The 20,783-nt window shown below is 36.7% G+C and overlaps 2 protein-coding genes across 9 annotated transcripts in view; one reads left to right on the top strand and one right to left on the bottom strand.

The window, feature by feature from the left end:
* ITGA4 (integrin subunit alpha 4) overlaps window positions 1-9,365 on the top strand; it is a 93,471-nt gene extending 84,106 nt beyond the window's left edge. Inside the window, exon 29 of the mRNA XM_032292764.1 lies at window positions 8,547-9,365. The gene's annotated coding sequence lies outside the window, so the exon portion shown is untranslated. The remainder of the gene's footprint in view (window positions 1-8,546) is intronic.
* Window positions 1-20,783, bottom strand: part of CERKL (ceramide kinase like) — a 133,126-nt gene that overhangs the window by 1,388 nt on the left and 110,955 nt on the right. For 7 of the 8 annotated variants that reach the window (XM_032292772.1, XM_032292775.1, XM_032292767.1 and 4 more), the window contains 7 exons: window positions 12,107-12,181; window positions 11,160-11,337; window positions 11,023-11,082; window positions 10,336-10,361; window positions 10,132-10,240; window positions 7,241-7,337; window positions 34-203 (listed from right to left, as the gene is read on the bottom strand). In XM_032292772.1, the coding sequence (XP_032148663.1) occupies window positions 34-203; window positions 7,241-7,337; window positions 10,132-10,240; window positions 10,336-10,361; window positions 11,023-11,082; window positions 11,160-11,337; window positions 12,107-12,181 (715 nt within the window). The remainder of the gene's footprint in view (window positions 1-33; window positions 204-7,240; window positions 7,338-10,131; window positions 10,241-10,335; window positions 10,362-11,022; window positions 11,083-11,159; window positions 11,338-12,106; window positions 12,182-20,783) is intronic. The other variant, XM_032292769.1, reaches the window with a different exon arrangement.

Below are 20,783 nucleotides of genomic sequence, written 5' to 3'. Positions count from 1 at the left end.
TGACATATAAAGCAGTGAAATAATTAGACTTACCTAATATGGACCTCTGATGAAACTTCCATTAAATCGCCATCTACATTCCAAGGGAACCCATTTTCTGAAGCAGTTTCATCCTCCTCCTCTGGATTATATCCACTGGTATTGTTTCTTGGATGAACTTTTACTTCCTCAACAGTGTAAGTCTCAACAAATGGAAAATTAAACTAAAAATAAATACAAATAATCATGATACTTGCTTTATCTCTAGCTACTAACACAAATCGAAGCTCACTGCACCCTCTCTCACAAATAAATATGAACATGCATGCTGACATTTTTATAGCTTTGAGACTATGAACAGGGATCTCTACTTTCTTTGAAAGAACGAATCTCTTATCCGAAGTCTTTTGGCTTCTTTTAGATCAAGCATCTAGAAATCTTTTATGACAAGTATTTGTCAGAAAACAAGATTTGTCTTCCAAAAAAAGTGGAGATCTATAAGAAGTTGCATATAATAATGATATTGTAGGTTTTTCAATTAAAGATCATCTTTAATAATGGCCTGTAGATACAGAAGGCATAATCTGTAGAGTTTTCAATTTGTCAATTAGTTTAGCCAACATAAAGCAAACTAATGCAAGTTTCACACTTGGAATTTAATTTGGAAGAACGTAGGTGTAAACTTCTGAAGATAAAATTGGAAGTACATCTTCTTTTAAAAGAGAGTGGAACAGAATAGAGGCCTCAGAGGCAACACTACACATCTACAACCATCTGATCTTTGACAAAAACAAGCAATGGGGAAAGGATTCCCTGTTTAATAAATGGTGTTGGGAAAACTGGCAGCCATGTGCACGAAGCAGAAACTGGACCCCTTCCTGACACCTTACACTAAAATTAACTCCAGATGGATTAAAGACTTAAACATAAGACCTAACACCATAAAAACCGTAGAAGAAAATCTAGGCAAAACCATTCAGGACATAGGCATAGGCAAGGACTTCATGACCAAAACACCAAAAGCATTGGCAACAAAAGCCAAAATAGGCAAGTAGGACCTAATCAAACTCCACAGCTTCTGCACAGCAAAAGAAACAGTCATTAGAGTGAATCGGCAAGCAACAGAATGTGAAAAAATTTTTGCAGTTTACACATCTGACAAAGGGCTGATATCCAGAATCTACAAAGAACTGAAACAGATTTACAAGAGGAAAAGCAAGCTCATTCAAAAGTGGGCAAAGGATACAAACAGACACATTACAAAAGAAGACATTGATGAGACCAACAAACATATGAAATAATGCTCATCATCACTGGTCATCAGAGAAATGCAAATCAAAACTACATTGAGATACCATCTCATGCCAGTTAGAATGGCGATCATTAAAAAATCTGGAGACAACAGATGCTGGAGAGGATGTGGAGAAATAGGAACACTTTTGCACTGTTGGTGGGAGTGTAAATAATTAGTTCAACCAATGTGGAAGACAGTGTGGCAATGCCTCAAGGACCTAGAAATAGAAATTCCATTTGACCCAGCAATCCTATTACTGGGTATATATCCAAAGGATTATAAATCATTCTACTATAACGACACATGCACACGAATGTTCGCTGCAGCACTGTTTACAATAGCAAAGACCTGGAACCAACCCAAATGCCCATCAATGATAGACTGGACAGGGAAAATGTGGCACATATATACCATGGAATACTATGCAGCCATCAAAAACAATGAGTTCATGTCCTTTGTAGGGACATGGATGAACCTGGAAATCATCATTCTCATCAAAGTGACACAAGAACAGAAAATCAAACACCGCATGTTTTCACTCATAGGCGGGTGTTGAACAATGAGAACACATGGACACAGGGAGGGGAGCATTACACACTGGGGTCTGTCAGGGGGAAATAGGGGAGGGGGAAATAGGGGAGGGACAGTGGGGGATTGGGAGTTGGGGAGAGATAGCATGGGGAGAAATGCCAGTTATAGGTGATGGGGAAGAAGGCAGCAAATCACACTGCCATGTGTGTACCTATGTAACAATCTTGCATGTTCTTCACATGTACCGCAAAACCTAAAATGCAATTAAAAAAAATAAAAGAGAAAGCCAATCAAATATGGATTTTAACAGCTGTTTACTTGCCCCATTCCTACTTAACAATGAACACAAGTTGCAAGATCAATGTTTACTTACTGATCGCTATAGAATGGTGCAAGGTAAACTTCAACTTGCATTTTTTTCTTGTTTGCCTAAGGAAACTATACTGAAAAAGCACTGTGATTTTCTGAAACAAAATATAACCAAATCACTTTAGTGGAAATACTCATTTCAGTTTTCAGATAAACGACAGGAGATATATTCCTAATTAAATATCATCTGCATACCTTTTCCCCCTTTTCCACTTATAAACCTCAATGAAACACATAGTTTTAAAAGTTGACAGAAACCTAATATTTTTCCCAATACCCATATTTTACATATGTAGATATCAAGGTCCAACAGACTTTCCAGTTTATACTGTATAGTAAACACAGCGTCAGCTGTTGTGACTGAGGTACTGAATTAGAGGGCCCCAAGCAAAACTGTTTGACAGTTACTGCATTAGGCCTCCCACCTCCAGTGTAAAGCCGTGGCTACATGCCTCATCCATGTAGAATCATCTGCATAATCATTCATGTTAGAGATTGTGTTTTAAATATGTTAACAACTGGCTGTTATGGGCTAAATTATATTCCCCCCAAACTATGTTCAAGTCCTAACCCCTGGTAAGTGTGAATGTCACCTGTTTAGAAGTAAGGTCTTTGCAGATATATGAAGATGAAGTCATTAGGGTGGGCCCTAATCCGCTATGACTGATGTCCTTATGAGAGAAGAGTGCCAAGATGGCAGAGACTGGAGTGACGCAGCTGCAAGCCAAGCAATGCCAAGAACTGACAGCCATCACCAGTAAGTCTGTTATCTTAAATCAGCAGTTGTCATGTGCACACCTCACAAAACGAAGGTCTAGCCATCCTTCAAATGCTTTAACTGTGAAGCTACAGACATTGTTAAGTGGGACTTTAGGGAGCCAACAGTTTAGCATCAAGTGTGAGGGTATGTTTGGGGCATGGGGAGGAGAAGTAAACAGTTCCAATTGTGAAACAGGGAAGTGCCGTGATGGTGCAAGCGTGTTCAATGCAGGAAACAAGCAAACAGGCTCCGGATGTTGGGAAAACTTTCCATTTGAATTGAGTGTTAAAGAACATGGAAGATTTAGCCTAGAGAAGAAAGTCTGAAGAGACAAAGCATTTACAAAATGCGAGGTATGCCATAGTCAAGCAACTACACAGAATTCAGTGTGACTCCTATGGGTGAATCATGCCCCTTGGCCCTCAAGTTCCTGTGTTGAAATCCTTACCCTCTATGCCTCCGAATGTAACTGTATTTGGAGATAAGATGTTTAAAGAGGTGATTAAGCTAAAATGATGTCTTTAGGCCCTCACCTAATGATAGGTGTCCTTATAACAAGAGGAAATTTGGACATAGAAAAAGGCATCGGGGATGCACAGAGGAAAGACCACTCACTTGTGGGTGCAGTGAGAAAGCAGCCATGTGCCAGCCAGAGAGAGAAGACTCGGGAGAAACCAAACCTGCGGCCATCATCTTGCAGCTCTGGCCTCCAGAGCCATGAAAGAAATACATTTCTGTTGTTTAAGCCATCTTTTCTGTCGTATTTGTTATGGCAACCCTAGCCAATGAATACAATGCCAAAACACTGGGAATGTGGTGGAGAGTGGTAATAAGAGGTGGGGTTGCAACACAGACAGGGACCTTAATACAAAGGCCCCTTGTTCCAGACTGAGAAAATTCCATATTGTTCTGTCAATAAGAGAAAGGCAGTGAAGAATTAAGCAGAAGAGAAATCCAATTTATGTCTTAGAAAAGTTTCTCTAAAAGGAGGTATAGAAGACAAGACCAGTGAACCTGAAGGCCAAAAGGCATCTACTGCAAGAAAGGATTAAAGTTTGAATCAAGGTGAGAGAGAAATTTTAGAAACATTTATGAAGAGACCAATAGAACAAGTTAGGGGACTGGTAGTGAGGAATGAAGAAGAGGGAGGAGTCCAGGGTGACCTGGATGGGTAGAAGCTGGTGCCACTAACCCATACAGAGCAACACAGAAGGGGCAATGGTAGGGGAAAATGTCAGCTGTGGACACGTTGGCCTCAAGGTGCCAGTGAGTTTTAGAACCTCTGTGGCATACAGGAAGCCAAAGAGGTCCTGCAGATAAGACGAGATGACAGAACCCTTGAGAGTACAGGTATTGATCGACTTACAACCTATGCAACTTATGACCATTCGACTTTACAACCACAATCACTAGCCACGACTGCTCTGCGTCTGGCAGAGCAAACGTTGCCCAGTTAGGCGTACAACAGTGCGGACCAACTTCCGGCAGCACTACCATCTCCGCGTGCACCATTTCAACTGTACATATAGCGTACTCAACTTACGACCAAATCGTGTTACGACCAGTTTGCCGGTCCCCATCATGGTCGTAAGTCGAGCACTAGCTGTACATGATGCTTAGATAGTTCAAAAGTGAGGGGCAATGAGACCATTCAGGAGAGGGTATCCTGAGAAGACAAGGGGGCTGCAAACAAATTCCTGGGAAGCACTCACATTTAAGGTTTTAAACTCCCTACCAAAAACGGTCACAATGAAAGAGAAAAGTGTGGACAGTGAGGGTGGGCAAAGCAATAGGATGGAGCGAGGACTCTGAAGGATAGTGTTCACCCTCTATCTAATTTCACACAGAGATGAAGAAGGCAGCAAGAGCCACCCCGGACATGGTGGTTTCAACCTGTTTTACAGTGTTATACAGTAACATTCACTTATTCAACCTGGTAAACATGGTTCAGAGAAACAGATGTTACCCTCCCTAAACTGAATTGCCACATTTCCCTTTCAGAATAGCAGCACTGCTACAAATTATGCAGTAGATATGATTTTACATAGATATGACTGTCATAATCTTACAAATATAAATTCACATTTTTAATGTCACCATGAAGGAAAGAGCCTAAATACACACACCTGTGTGGATAACTAATGAATCAAATTAACATTGCTTGAAAACAGTCTCCCTGGAAATCAATCTGATTATTCTTACTATATACACTATACAAAATATTTTAGAATTTTTATTTGCAAAAAATAAAAGCAATATGGATTTTACTTTTTGAAAGTTGATAAATAAATCAGAGTTAAGGCTAGTGAATCTCACACAGGCAACAGTTTCTTGTATCAAAAGCAAGATATGCCTGGTAGACTATATGAGAAAATATGATATATCCTGTATAACATTATCTCTTTTAGAAGACATTTTTTTTTTCTTTTTATTTTGTGAGACAGAGTCTCACTCTGTCACCAGGCTGGAGTACAATGGCACCATTTCTGCTCACTGCCGCCTCCACAACCCGGGTTCAGGTGATTCTCCTGACTCTGCCTCCCAAGTAGCTAGGACTACACGCACGTGCCAGCACGTCCAGCTAATTTTTGTATTTTTTAGTAGAGACTGGGTTTCACCATGTTGACCAGGTTGTTCTCGATCTCTTGACCTCATGATCTGCCCACCTCGGTGTCCCAAAGTGCTGGGATTACAGGCATGAGCCACGGTGCCTGGCCTAGAAAACATCTTCTTATTGATACAGATTTTTGTTATTTTCTGTATATCTGTCCTTATGTTTAAGGTAATCATTGTTTTTAAAATCAGAAGAAAGGTATATTAACTTTAAAAAGAAAAAAAAAATGTTTACAAAAGAAACTTGCCCCATGGGCAATTTCAAAAGAGACCTTCCATAAACAATTTGTGCAACACACACCTCCCTAACATAATTTCTCAGGGATACATTAATGGGTTAATACTCACTTAAGTTCTCAAATAGGGGTATATGAAGAGGTTAATACTCACTGAACTTCTCATTTAATAGAAAAGGATTCAGAAAAAAATTCTACGAAGGTAAGGATACTTATCTCAAGGAACACGGAATTTTGAGTGCTTTAAATTATTTTCTTGTTTCTGTTTTCTGCCTTAAAAACAGCAAGGAATATATACTGCTTTGGGTGTTTAAAAAATTGGCTTTAATGTTTAGAAATTTAGTAAAATACAAAAAGGTATATATTCCTTTGAAAAATAATAAATCTGCATATTCCCCCCAAACACACATAAAGTCGTTATATAGGCTCACAACCTACATTATATCTGCTGATCTACTTTGACATATAAGGAAAGTGAGACTGTATCTAATTTTTTTTTATGATTTAAGTTCCTAAACAGCCTAGTTAGTTGTTCAATACATGAGGATCAAATAATGTTATAGACAGATCAAACTTCTTAAGAATGGCCTAAGAAAGTCTGAAATTATAATGAGGCAAAAATGGAGACCCTCGCAATGGCTAAGGTACATAAGCAAGGTTCAGCTGCCAGTCACTGGCTGAGTTTACTCTCCTCCTCCTCCCATCTGTTCTCTCCCAACTACATCCAAGCACCATTTAAAACCTCTAAGAATGTGTGAAACTATAGGGTTTTACAACCATACCCATGTACTTCAAAGACTCACAATTTCAGAAATTCACATATTTCTAGGATCATTTTCCTAATAATTAGGTCAAAATGTCTGCCAAAATTATATGGCTTGTAATAGTTACTGTTTGTTTCTCTTAAAAGCAAATCATTTAATTAGAAATATATATCTTCACACATTCTCGTAAATAAATATCAGTATAAAAGGGTTACATTTTTAAATACATAAAATCTATTTCAATCAATGAGCATAGGCAGATATGCAAACAGATGTCAGGAAAATCTAAAGATTGTAACTTTAGAGAGTCTGCCACCATAATATCAAGAAGGCTAAACTCTCAAATTTCACTTTTCATTCTGAAGAATGGCCTGAGTATGTAATTTTATCCGTAATTTATTTCACATTGCAACATAACACTACATTTTCAATTTTATCTTTGTGGTTACATATACATCACCACTAACATAACCACTAACGCATCGTTCGAAAAGGGGCAATCCATATTAGTACCGGTATATGCTTTTCAAAATTTGGATGAAACAGATCAGAAAAAAAGATTAATATATTCAGCAGAAAATAAGGTCTTCTTATGAGGCAGGACTCGATGTCAACTCTTGCAGCATCTCTCTCTCTCCCCCCCCCCCCATGATTAATAGCTTTGCGAATAAGTAACAAAAAGAATTTACTATACCTGATTTTTTACACTGGCATATCTTTTCAGGTGTTTTATAAATTCTGACCGAGAAGTGTTTCGGGCAATTATAAGAGCCATACTTCCATTATTTAACCTGAAATTAAATGTTTGTATTAGACAATAAGAAGTTTAATAAGATAGTATACCAAAAATTATGACATACTGTTTCTTATATAAAAGTACTGGACAGGATAGATAAATCATCACCATGTTTCATTTACCTGAAATTCATAAACCGTATCTTGCTATTATTTTTTAAATGATGCAGCCTTTCAAATGAGTTTTATTAAATCACTGGCTTCCTTCTCAATACACTCCCACATTAGAGCATTTTACAAAACAAACCATCATGCATCCTACTCACATATCAAGACATAATTTAAAATTCAATGTAATTAGAAATTCTAAATATGAAACTATGTTATTAAAAGATGTATTATAGAATAGTTAATATGCACAAGTGGCGTAACAAATAGCTCAACATTTTCTAAAATCTAAAGTGTGATTTAAATATTTATTTATAGACAGAAGGTCCAAATGACATAGGAAATGAAATAAATCAAAGTGGCCTTTGGATGGATGACATGGAGTGAACAAATGCTGCCACACATGTTCAGTTAAATGACTGAACATTTTAATCTTGCATAACTGTTCCATCCAGTATAAGAGACTGAAAATTCAGAGGTGTGATTTAGTGCCAAAACAGCCACTCACAAATGCATTGAGCTATAGAAGGCAGTTTGCAGAAATACATACAAATGACTTCTAGCTTGATTTCAGTGCAAACATGAAGTTAATCTAAGAATAACAACAACATAAGAAAGAGCTCTTGGTACCTTATGGAAGCTCAGGTTAGAGCTATAAGGGACTTTAGAGATTATCTCATCATTCACTCATTTCACATAGAAGGAAAAGACAACTCCAAGTTTAAGTGATTTGTTCAAAGGCACACAGAGAAAAACAAAATGGTCATCAGCACCAATACTCTGCTCAATAGTCTTTCCATCGTGCCTCTTCTTCCCAATTAAAAATAAATAGCACCAAAATATTCATGGTAGCGTTACTGTGCATCCTTTATTTTTTTTAATTGCATAATTTTATAAACATTAAAAGCATTATCCTATGCCTGCTTTGCAATATTTACTTAAAATAGAAACACAACTTACATGGCTGGCACTGCGTTAAATGTTTCACATATATGAACACATTGAATCTTAGAATACATAGAATATAAAAATATTAGTTCCTATCAGCAACTTGCATTGAGATATTTTAACATAAATTATTATTTATCATGGTGCAGGAAAAAGCAGAAAATGAAGTCTCCTGTTCAATCATCCTGATTCATCAGAAGTTCCATTTCTGAAAAATCTCTGGTCAACTGAGGCTTGATCTATAGGCCTTTGTGAAGATGGCATGTTGTGATTATAAACCACATAAGAAAATCTCTAATTAGTCATCCTTCTCTGAAAAATTCAACAATACCAATTAAGCCTGGAGAGTCAACAGTGGAATTCCAGTCAAGCTGAACATTTATGAGTGGCTTTGAAGGAGCTATGAATCAATTGCTCCCAGAAAAGCAGTACTATGCTCTCAAGAAGGTCCTTGAGCAAATGGGGTTAGATATCCATTGCTTGGTCAGCTAGCAAAGTCTTCAAGCTTAGTCAGGGAAACTACTTTAGGACAGCGCACAGCTATCTGGGATTTCTGAGGGTGTGTGGGGAAACTACCAGGCTCAATTTCTAAGTCACACAAGATACAAAATACTCCTGACAAGCTTTAGCACTAGATGTAATTAATGAGGACCTTGCCATCTGGGTTTTCAATATCCAAGTTTGTAATTTCTCTTTTTTCTTCCCTGACTTGAGTATTTCCCTGTTTATTGACTATATTTCACAACATTCATAATCCTTTCTCCTATGCTCTACAGGATTGGATTTAGGAAAGAAATATTTTCAGCCCCATAATGGACAGCTGTTTAAGAAGAATGTGTAAGACAAGGAATGCCTACATCCTATGGATAAAATTATACATATGTCTTATATTTCATTCAATTGAAAATGTGGGCAGGAGATTGATGTGCACTACTATTCACATTAAATAGAACTGAAAGGTTTTCTTTAACTAAAAGTATCTGATATGGTTTGGCTTCGTGTCCCCATCCAAATCTCATCTTATTGCTCCTATAATTCTCATGTGTTGTGGGAGAGACACCATGGGAGATAATTGAATCATGGGGGTGGGTCTTTTCTGTGCTGTTCTCGTGATAATGAGTAAGTCTCATGAGATCCAGTGGTTTTAAAAACAGGAGTTTCCCTACACAAGCTCTCTTTTCTTATCTGCCTCCATGTGAGATGCGAGTTTCACCTTCTACCATGATTGTGGGGCCTCCCCAGCATCGTGGAACTGTAAGTCCATTAAACCTCTTTCTTTTGTAAATTACCCAGTCTTGGGTATGTCTGTATAAGCAGCATGAAAACAGACTAATGCAGTATCAAATATACATATGTGGGCTTTTCATGCTAAGGATATTTATGTTTGCATTAAAGTTGGAAAGCAAAGGCAGTCACAAAAATATCAGTATTTAATATAATGTCCTCAACAACTAAATGAATAAATCAAGCAAAGTAGGCATATGATAAAATTCTGTCAATAAAACCTAGAAAATATTATTTTATCCTCAGTGACCTTAAATAGTAATGCTCATCTGCTAATTATTCCAGTTCAACAGTTCTTCTCAACCTACTGTGACAAATCCCTCAGAATCTCTAATATACAAAGAGAAACCACCTGTTAAGTTTCTAGCTAACCAACAGTTAGTCGGGTATACTGGAAAAAAATTGATTTATAAGAAAAGTATCAATGATTCAATAAAAATGCTTACTCACCTGGTATTCGGTGCGAAGCCTCTAGGTGCCACTGAACACAGGCAAGGAATTGCCATAATGCTGACATTCAAGAACTGACCCTGGATCATTTGCCACTGATCATTACAGTCTAAAGGTAATGGAAGTGACTGGTTATTTTCCCTCACCAGAGCAAAATGTCAACAGAACCTGGCATAGTTCTCAAGGAGATGCTTTTGGACTCACCAGATTTGGGAGATCCCTGTTCCCTCCTAAAAGTAACAAAACAAAACAAACACAAAACAGGTAACACACACACACAAATCTATTAAATATGAGAAAATCAGAGAACCCATCATTACATATATTACTTTCTTAATTAGATAGTAAAACTATGTGTACAATTTTGTTGCTGCCAACATTATAATGCGTTGATTATTTTAAAGGTAAACTAGTATTATGAAGAACAATAATTTTCTATTTCTTTAAAGATTATAACCCTTTTTTAAATATAGCTTTAATATTTGTATTACACACTAGACCAAAACTCTCATGAGGGACAAAACTGTGTGTTTTGTTCATTTTTTGGTGCATTGTTGTATCCAGAGTTCCTGGCATATAGTAGTCACTCAATAAACAGTGAAAGGAAGGGGAAAGGAAAACAGAAAAGGGAAAAGGAGAGTAAAGAAAAAAAAAAGGAAAAGAAAAGGAAGGAAGAAAGGAAAGAAAAAGAGGGAGGGAGGGAAAAGAGAAAAAGGCTGATGAGTGGTTGTTTGCTTACTAGGATCCGTAGGAGTCTATAATTCTATATTCCTTAGTACCGTGTTAGAAAAATAATCAAAGATCCTAAGTCTGATCAATTGTTTATGTCAGAATGTTTTATGTTTTAAAGAAAGATATAGGTTATCTGTATTACACTGAGTTTTTACTTACCTTTCTTGCACATCATCAGAGGTGTTAAATGGTAAAAATGATATTTCACAGTCTTCTGGCCTAAAATATAATGAAATTTACTATTAACAGTCATTGACTCTGGGATACAAAATTTTTGGTTTAAGAAAAAGACTTACTTAAGTTTTGCCAGTGCCTTAATGACAGCAAAATCTCTCCTTTGGTTAGGGGACATCCATCGATATTTTTCTGCCAGAGCCAAAGCTCTTCCGCCAAAGCCAAACATGGCTGAGAACCCAAAGCGAAGAAGCTTTCCAGTGGAGCTGAAGGTGCAGACATCGACCAGCTGTACATGCCCTTGAATATTATATTAAATATTAGTGAGTACAGTAGGACTTGTATCAAAACAGCAAACATAAGAGAGCATATTTATTGACTTATAGGGAATATCTCAAGGTACTGTAGACCATGGACATCCTCACTTTCTCTTCAGCTCCCTTTACCTATAACTACATAAATTGCCATTTTTAACTTGTTCAGGTATTAGTAAAACAAGTCAGAGTAGTAAATTTTTCAGCTTATTGCTATTTCCTATAAAACATGGTCAAATAAATGAAGTTGAAGTAGATGGGCAAAGTAAACTTAGATTTAACAGTAGTTTGGCCTTACATATACCTGAGCTTATACATTTTCTACCAATTAGGATAATAAAATATCTACAGACATATACTGGCTGAAATTATTTTCCTGTATGTTTTTTCATTTATACCATAATCCTAGTCTTAGAGTCTTGGTAAATCCGACATCAGTGTTGGATATACTTAAGGAGTATGCATTAATTTTCTTAATCTAGTTATAAAATCATTATTTTGAGCATCACTACAATATTTTTTTCTATAGAGATTGCAGTAAAACTTCATTTACTACTCTTTACAAGGCAAGTATTTTGAAAAGATAGGCTGTCCAAATAGTAAAGCATTGCCTTTTGGTTTTTTAGTCAAACATTTCTCTACTTTCAGAGACAAAGAACCTGCCTTTCTTTAAAGTCTGATGGAAATAAGATAGCCTTCCTTACATAAATCAAAATTTGCTTTTAAAATATGAACTCCTTTGGAAGAATTCTTACCCATTATAATGTGCAATGCTGCAGTTACCACATGAGGAACTCCATGAAGAGAATGTGCCAATACATTGGTAGATCCTGCCAAAGCAATTTTAAAACATGCACTATCAGGGTAGAATGTGTTTAAATTAACATTTGCTCTTATTTTATATAGATGTCATTCTGCAATGTTGAGATGAAAAATGAAAATTTATAATCAGAAAAGTTAATGAAAATATTAGTTGAAGTTCTCATTCACAGTATAGATGCATATCAAATGTCTGCACAATTATTTGTTGATTGTTAACTTAGAAATTCAAAAATAGTTTATAGTATCTGCTTACAGCTTTTTTAAATTATGGATGTCTATATTCTACCTTCCAAATGCTAGCTGTATCAAAGCCCACTCCATCCAACCCTAATGAATGGGTTTTTAGCTTCTATATCAAAATGAGGATCAACAGCAAAAGGGTGCCTCTCGAGAACAGAGACAAATGCAAATATAAATAAAAAAGAAAATAACCCAAACCATAACTGAGAAAAATTATAAAATAACTATAAACTGCGAAAGATATACTCTAAATATATTTAATGAATATTAGAAGTAAGCTCTTAGCCTAATAAGAATTTCCTCTATTATCTGACAAATGTCTCCTACATTGAAGAAAAGGTTTAATTCCATGGTGTTTCCCACGTATGAAGATTCTGATTTTCATGATCATTAGAATAATTTAAGACACACCAGTATTTTCCCCACCAGTCTACAGAGGCAAAGAGCTCCCCAAGTCAGGCCCCTTTAATTTTTATGTGTGACTGAAATCTGAGATACAGGGAAAAATACCAGCTAGCCCCTCTCATTCCCAGGAGGCTAAAGAGAATTTAAAATTATTAAGAATAGAATGAATGAGGCTACAGTTTTTCTTGAATGAAAGAATATGACAAGGAAGTCCAATAATGGCTGAGAGCTGTGAAAGCATGGATGCAGTGTGCTCCAGTTATCAAGGCAAAGGCCAGTCCTCTGGATTTTGTTAATTAGAAGCATTCCTATGTGATCATATATAATTGCTTTAATTTGTCACTTTGAACTGATACATATTTGGATTGCTAAATTGGAGAGGCTGAGGCAGCTTAGCCATTATCAACCAAGAGATCATTAAAATCATAATTTTTATTAGGTACCTATGTAAGAATTAATAAACATATTTATTATTAATAAATAAGTATAATTAAACCAGATTTCTAGTAATACCAATGCAAAGTTTATTTTAACAAATTGGCAAACTGGTTCCAACTGATTAACCAAAAGGCAAGTTATGCTGTGACCTCTGTTAGAATATGGCCTACTGTCGAGCAGGAATGACAACACTTGAGTGCTTAATAAAATGTGACTCTCATGAGTTGAGAGACAATGTCTTCTTCCTCAAAAAGACATTATACCCATTTTCACCAGTGTGAAAATGGGTATAAACTTTCCATGGTACTAAAATTGTACTGGAAGTTCTAGCCAGAGCAATTAGGCAAGAGAAAGAAATAAAAGTCTTCCAAATCATAAAGACGTAAGCTAAATTGCCTCTGTTTGTAGGCATGATCTTATTTCAGAAACTCTAAAGGATCCACGAATGAATCATCAGAGCTAATAAACAAACTCAGTAAAGCTGCAGGACACAAAATCAACATATAAAAATCATTACTATTTCTACACACTTACAACTATCTGAAAAAGAAATCAAGAAAACAATCCCTGCACAGCAAAAGAAACTATCATCAGAGTGAACAGGCAACCTACAGAATGGAAGAAAATTTTTACAATCTTCCCATCTGACAAAGGTCCAACATCCAGAATTTACAAAGAACTTAAACGTATTTTCAAGAAATAAAACAACCTAATCAAAAAGTGGGCAAAGGGTACGAACAGACATTTCACAAAAGATGACATTTATGTGGCCAACAAACATGAAAAAAAGCTAAATATCACTGATCATCAGAGAAATGCAAATCAAAATCACAATGCTACCATCTCACATCAGTCAGAATGGCAATTATTAAAAAGTCAGGAAACAACAGATGCTGGCAAAACTGTGGAGAAATAAGAACACTTTTACATTGTTGGTGGGAAGGTAAATAAGTTCAACCATTGTGGAAGACAGTATGGCAATTCCTCAAGGACCTGGAACCAGAAATACTATTTGACCAGCAATCCCATTACTGGATGTATATCAAAAGTTAATAAACCATTTTACAATAAAGAAACATGCACAAATATGTTTACTGCAGCACAATTTAAAATAGCAAAGACTTGGAACCAAACTAAATGCCCATTAATGGCAGAATGAATAAAGAAAATGTGGCACATATATACCATAGAATACTATGCAGCCATATTAAAGAATTAGTTCATGTCCTTTGCAGAGATATGGATGAAGGTCTGTCATTCTCAGCAAACACAGGAACAGAAAACCAAACATCACATGTTCTCACTTTTAAGTGGCAGTTGAACAATGAGAGCATATGGACACAGGGAGGGGAACATCACACACCAGAGCCTATCGGGGGGAGGGGAACAAGGGGAGGGGGATCATTAGGACAAATACCTAATGCATGTGAGGCTTAAAACCTAGATAACAGGTTGATAGGTGCAGCAAACCACCATGGCACATGTATACCTATGTAACAAACCTGCACATATATTCCAGAACTTAAAATTTAAAAATAAGGAACAAGAAATTTAACCAAAAACTTGAAAGGCCTGTACACTGAAAACTAAAAATATTGATAAAAGAAACTGAAGAAGACACAAATAAATGGAAAGATATTGTTAAAATTTTCACACCACCCAAAGAAATCTGCAAATTCAATGCAATCCCTATCACAATTCCAAAGGCTTTTTTTTTTTTTTTTTTTTTTTGGAACAGAAATGGAAAAAAAACATCTAAACTTTCCATGGAAATACAAAAAAACCCAAGAAGCCAAACCAGTATAGAGGCATTACAATACCTGACCTCAAAATATACGCCAAAATAGCAATCAAAACATGGTACTAGTGTAAAAACAGACACATAGACAACTGGGACTGAATACAGATCCTGGAAATAAACCCAAGTATTTATGGTCAACTGATTTTCAACAAAAATGTCAAGAAAATTTAATTGTGAAGGGATGCTGTCTTCAATAAATGGTATTGAAAGAACTAGATAGCCATATGCAGAAAAATAAAATTAGTTTATCTCACACCATATATATATATATATATATATATATATATATACAGAAAGAGAGAGAGAGAGCGCGCTCAAAAAGCTTAAAGACAAAAATGTAAGACGTGAAACCATAAAACTCCTAGAAGAAAACAGGAGAAAAGCTTCATGTCACTTATCTAGGTAATTCTTTTCTGGATTTGACTCCAAAAGCACAATCAACAAAAGTGAAAACAGACACAGAGATTACATCAAATGAAAAAGCTTCCCCACAACAAAGCAAACAATCAATAGATACAACCTATGAAATGAGAGAAAATATTTGCAAACCCCACATCTGATAAGGGGTTAATATACAAAATATGTAAGGAACTCAAATAACTCAATAGGAAGAAAGTAAATAACCTCATTTAAAAATTAGCAAAGGCCCCTGACAGTCATTTCTCCAAAGAAGACACACAAATGGCCAGCAGACATATGAAAGAATCCCCAATATCACTAATCATCAGGGAAATGCAAATTAAAACCACAATGAAATATCAACTCACAATTGTTAGAATGCTTGTTATCAAAGAGACCAAAACAAAAAAACATAGCAAATGTTAGAGGAAATGTATAGAAAAAGAAACCTTGAACACTATTGGTGGCAAAGTAAATTTGTACTGCCATTATGGAAAACAGTATGGAGGTTCTGCAAACAATTAAAATTAGAATTTTCATATGATCCAGCAATCCTACTACTGGGTATGTATCCAAAGGAAATGAAATTATTATGTCAAAAGGTATCTTCATTCCCATATTTGTTACTGTATTAATCACAATAGCCAAGATACAGAATAAATCTAAGTGTCCATTACGAAAATGTGGTAAAGGTTGAATATCCATGATCTAAAATTCAGAATTGTTTCAGATTACAACTTTTCAGGTATTTGCATATACATAATGAGATATCTGGGGGGTGGAACCCAAATCTAAACATAAATTTAATTTTTATACATCTTTTACATATAGTCCGAAGATAATATTTAAATTTTCAATATTTAAAATTATTAATTGATATTGATTTATTTTGGTTGGTAATTAATATTTAATATTTTTTTTTCTTGGCTAATTTTTTTATTTTTATTTATTTATTTTTTCCCATTTATTTATTTTATTGCATTTTAGGTTTTGGGGTACATGTGAAGAACATGCAAAATTGTTGCATAGGAACACACATGGCAGTGTGATTTGCTGCCTTCCTCCCCATCACCTACATCTGGCATTTCTCCCCTTGCTATCTCTCCCCCGCGTCCCACCCCCCACCGTCCCTCCCCTAATTCCCCCCAACTGACCCCAGTGTGTAGTGCTTCCCTCCCTGTGTCCATGTGTTCTCATTGTTCAACACCCGCCTATGAGCGAGAACATGCGGTGCTTGATCTTCTGCTCTTCTGTCAGTTTGCTGAGAATGATGGTTTCCAGGTTCATCCATGTCCCTACAAAGGACACAAACTCATCGTTTTTGATGGCTGCATAATATTCCATGGTGTATATTTTTTCCCTATCCAGTCTATCATTGATGGGCATTTGGGTTGGTTCCAGGTCTTTGCTATAGTAAACAGTGCTGCAATGAACATTCGTGTGCACGTGTCCTTATAGTAGAACGATTTGTAATCCTTTGGATATATACCCAGTAATGGGATTGCTGGGTCAAATGGAATTTCTATTTCTAGGTCCTTGAGGAATCACCACACTGTCTTCCACAATGGTTGAACTAATTTACACTCCCACCAACAGTGTAAAAGTCTTCCTATTTCTCCACATCCTCTCCAGCATCTGTTGTCTTCAGATTTTTTAATGATCGCCATTCTAACTGGCGTGAGATGGTATCTTAATGTAGTTTTGATTTGCATTTCTCTGATGACCAGTGATGATGAGCATTTTTTCATATGTTTGTTGGCCTCACGTATGTCTTCTTTTGTAAAGTGTCTGTTCATAGCCTTTGCCCACTTTTGAATGGGCTTGTTAGTTTTTTTCTTGTAAATCTGTTTTAGTTCTTTGTAAATCCTGGATATCAGCCCTTTGTCAGATGGGTAAACTGCAAAAATTTTTTCCCAATCCGTTGGTTGCTGATTCACTCTAATGATTGTTTCTTTTGCTGTGCAGAAGCTGTGGAGTTTGATTAGGTCCCATTTGCCTATTTTCGCTTTTGTTGTCAATGCTTTTGGTGTTTTGGTCATGAAGTCCTTGCCTACACCTATGTCCTGAATGGTTTTGCCTAGATTTTCTTCTAGGGTTTTTATGGTGTTAGGTCTTATGTTTAAGTCTTTAATCCATCTGGAGTTAATTTTAGTGTAAGGTGTCAGGAAGGGGTCCAGTTTCTGCTTTCTGCACATGGCTAGCCAGCTTTCCCAACACCATTTATTGAACAGGGAATCCTTTCCCCGTTGCTTGTTTTTGTCTGGTTTGTCAAAGATCAGATGGTTGTAGATATGTTGTGTTGCCTCCGAGACCTCTGTTCTGTTCCATTGGTCTATACCTCTGTTTTGGTACCAGTACCATGCTGTTTTGATTACTGTAGCCTTGTAGTATAGTTTGAAGTCTGGTAGTGTGATGCCCCCCGCTTTGTTCTTTTTGCTTAGAATTGACTTGGCTATGCGGGCTCTCTTTTGGTTCCATATGAAGTTTAAGGTGGTTTTTTCCAGTTCTGCAAAGAAGGTCATTGGTAGCTTGATGGGGATAGCATTTAATCTGTAAATTACTTTGGGCAGTATGGCCATTTTCACGATATTGATTCTTCCTGACCATGAACATGGAATGTTTCTCCATCTGTTTGTGTCCTCTCTTATTTCGTTGAGCAGTGGCTTGTAGTTCTCCTTGAAGAGGTCCTTTACGTTCCTTGTTAGTTGTATTCCTAGGTATTTTATTCTCTTTGTGGCAATTGTGAATGGAAGTTTGTTCTTGATTTGGCTCTCTTTAAGTCTGTTATTGGTGTATAGGAATGTATATGATTTTTGCACATTGATTTTGTATCCTGAGACTTTGCTGAACTTGCTTATCGGTTTCAGGAGGTTTGGGGCTGAGACCTTGGGGTCTTCTAGATATACAATCATGTCGTCTGCAAATAGAGACAATTTGACTTCCTCCTTTCCTATTTGAATGCCCTTTATTTCTTTTTCTTGCCTGATTGCTCGGCTAGAACTTCTAATACTATATTGAATAGCAGTGGTGAGAGAGGGCATCCTTGTCTGGTGCCACATTTCAAGGGGAATGCTTCCAGTTTTTGCCCATTCAGTATGATATTGGCTGTTGGTTTGTCATAAATAGCTTTTATTACTTTGAGATATGTTCCATCGATACCTAGCTTATTGAGGGTTTTTAGCATAAAGGGCTGTTGAATTTTGTCAAAGGACTTCTCTGCATCTATTGAAATAATCATGTGGTTTTTGTCTTTGGTTCTGTTTATGTGAATTACATTTATAGACTTGCGTATGTTGAACCAGCCTTGCATCCCTGGGATGAAGCCTACTTGATCATGGTGGATAAGCTTTTTGATGTGCTGTTGCAATCGGCTTGTCAGTATTTTATTGAAGATTTCTGCATCTATGTTCATCATGGATATTGGCCTGAAGTTTTCTTTTCTTGTTGAGTCTCTGCCGGATTTTGGAATCAGGATGATGTTGGTCTCATAAGATGATTTGGGAAGAATTCCTTCTTTTTGTATTGTTTGGAATAGTTTCAGAAGAAATGGTACCAGCTCCTCTTTGTATGTCTGGTAGAATTCAGCTGTGAACCCATCTGGACCTGGGCTTTTTTTGGGTGGTAAGCTTTTAACTGCTGCCTCAACTTCAGACCTTGTTATGGGTCTGTTCAGTGTTTCGGCTTCTTCATGGTTTAGGCTTGGCAGGAGGCAAGTGTCCAGGAATTTATCCATTTCTTCCAGGTTTATTAGTTTGTGTGCATAGAGTTGTTTGTAATAATCTCTGATGATGGTTTGAATTTCTGTGGAATCTGTGTTGATATCCCCTTTATCGTTTTTTATTGCATCAATTTGGTTATTCTCTCTTTTCTTTTTTATTAATCTGGCTAGTGGTCTGTCTATTTTGTTGATCTTTTCAAAAAACCAGCTCCTGGATTTATTGATTTTTTGAAGGGTTTTTTGTGTCTCTATCTCCTTCAGTTCTGCTCTGATCTTAGCTATATCTTGTCTTCTGCTAGACTTTGAGGTTTTTTGATCTTGCTCCTCTAGCTCTTTCAGTTTTGACGATAGGGTGTCAATTTTTGATCTCTCCTTGTTTCTCATGTGGGCACTTATTGCTATATATTTTCCTCTAGAGACTGCTTTAAATGTGTCCCAGAGATTCTGGTATGTTGTGTCTTCATTCTCGTTGGTTTCGAAGAACATCTTTATTTCTGTCTTCATTTCTTTGTTTATCCAGTCAACATTCAAGAGCAAGTTGTTCAGTTTCCATGAAGCTGTGCGGTTCTGGGTTAGTTTTTGAATTCTGAGTTCTAACTTGATTGCACTGTGGTCTGAGAGACTGTTTGTTACAATTTCCATTCTTTTGCATTTGCTGAGGAGTGATTTACTCCCAATTATGTGGTCAATTTTAGAGTAGGTGTGATGTGGTGCTGAGAAGAATGTATATTCTGTGGATTTGGGGTGGAGAGTTCTGTAAATGTCTATTAGGTTTGCTTGGTCCAGGTCTGAGTTCAAGTCCTGGATACCCTTGTTAATTTTCTGTCTGGTTTATCTGTCTAATGTTGACAATGGGGTGTTAAAGTCTCCCACAATTATTGTGTGGGAGTCTAAGTCTCTTTGTAAGTCATTAAGAACTTGCCTTATGTATCTGGGTTCTCCTGTATTGGGTGCGTATATATTTAGGATCGTTAGCTCTTCTTGTTGCATTGATCCTTTTACCATTATGTAACGTCCCTCTTTGTCTCTTTTGATCTTTGTTGCTTTAAAGTCTAATTTATCAGAGATGAGAATTGCAACTCCTGCTTTTTTTTTGCTCTCCATTTGCTTGGTAAATCTTCCTCCATCCCTTTATTTTGAGCCTTTGTGTATCCTTGCATGTGAGATGGGTTTCCTGGATACAGCACACCGATGGGTTTTGTCTTTTTATCCAATTTGCCAGTCTGTGTCTTTTGATTGGGGCATTTAGTCCATTTACATTTAGGGTTAATATTATTATGTGTGAATTTCATACTGCCATTTTGGTGCTAGCTGGCTGTTTTGCCCTTTAGTTGAGCTGGTACTTGTTGTTCCTTTATATGTGTAGAGCCTCTTTCAGGAGCTCTTGTAGAGCTGGCCTGGTGGTGACGAAATCTCTGAGTACTTGCAAGTTCCCAAAGGATTTTATTTTTCCTTCACTTATGAAGCTTAGTTTGGCTGGATAGGAGATTCTGGGTTGAAAGTTCTTTTCTTTAAGGATGTTGAATATTGGCCCCCACTCTCTTCTGGCTTGTAGGGTTTCTGCTGAGAGATCTGCTGTGAGTCTGATGGGCTTCCCTTTATGGGTAAC

The sequence above is a fragment of the Sapajus apella genome, unplaced genomic scaffold (genome assembly GCF_009761245.1).
Source record: "Sapajus apella isolate SASKATOON/1434 unplaced genomic scaffold, GSC_monkey_1.0 scaffold28, whole genome shotgun sequence".
NCBI lineage: Eukaryota > Metazoa > Chordata > Mammalia > Primates > Cebidae > Sapajus > Sapajus apella.
This window is presented reverse-complemented; position numbering and strand designations above follow the sequence as displayed.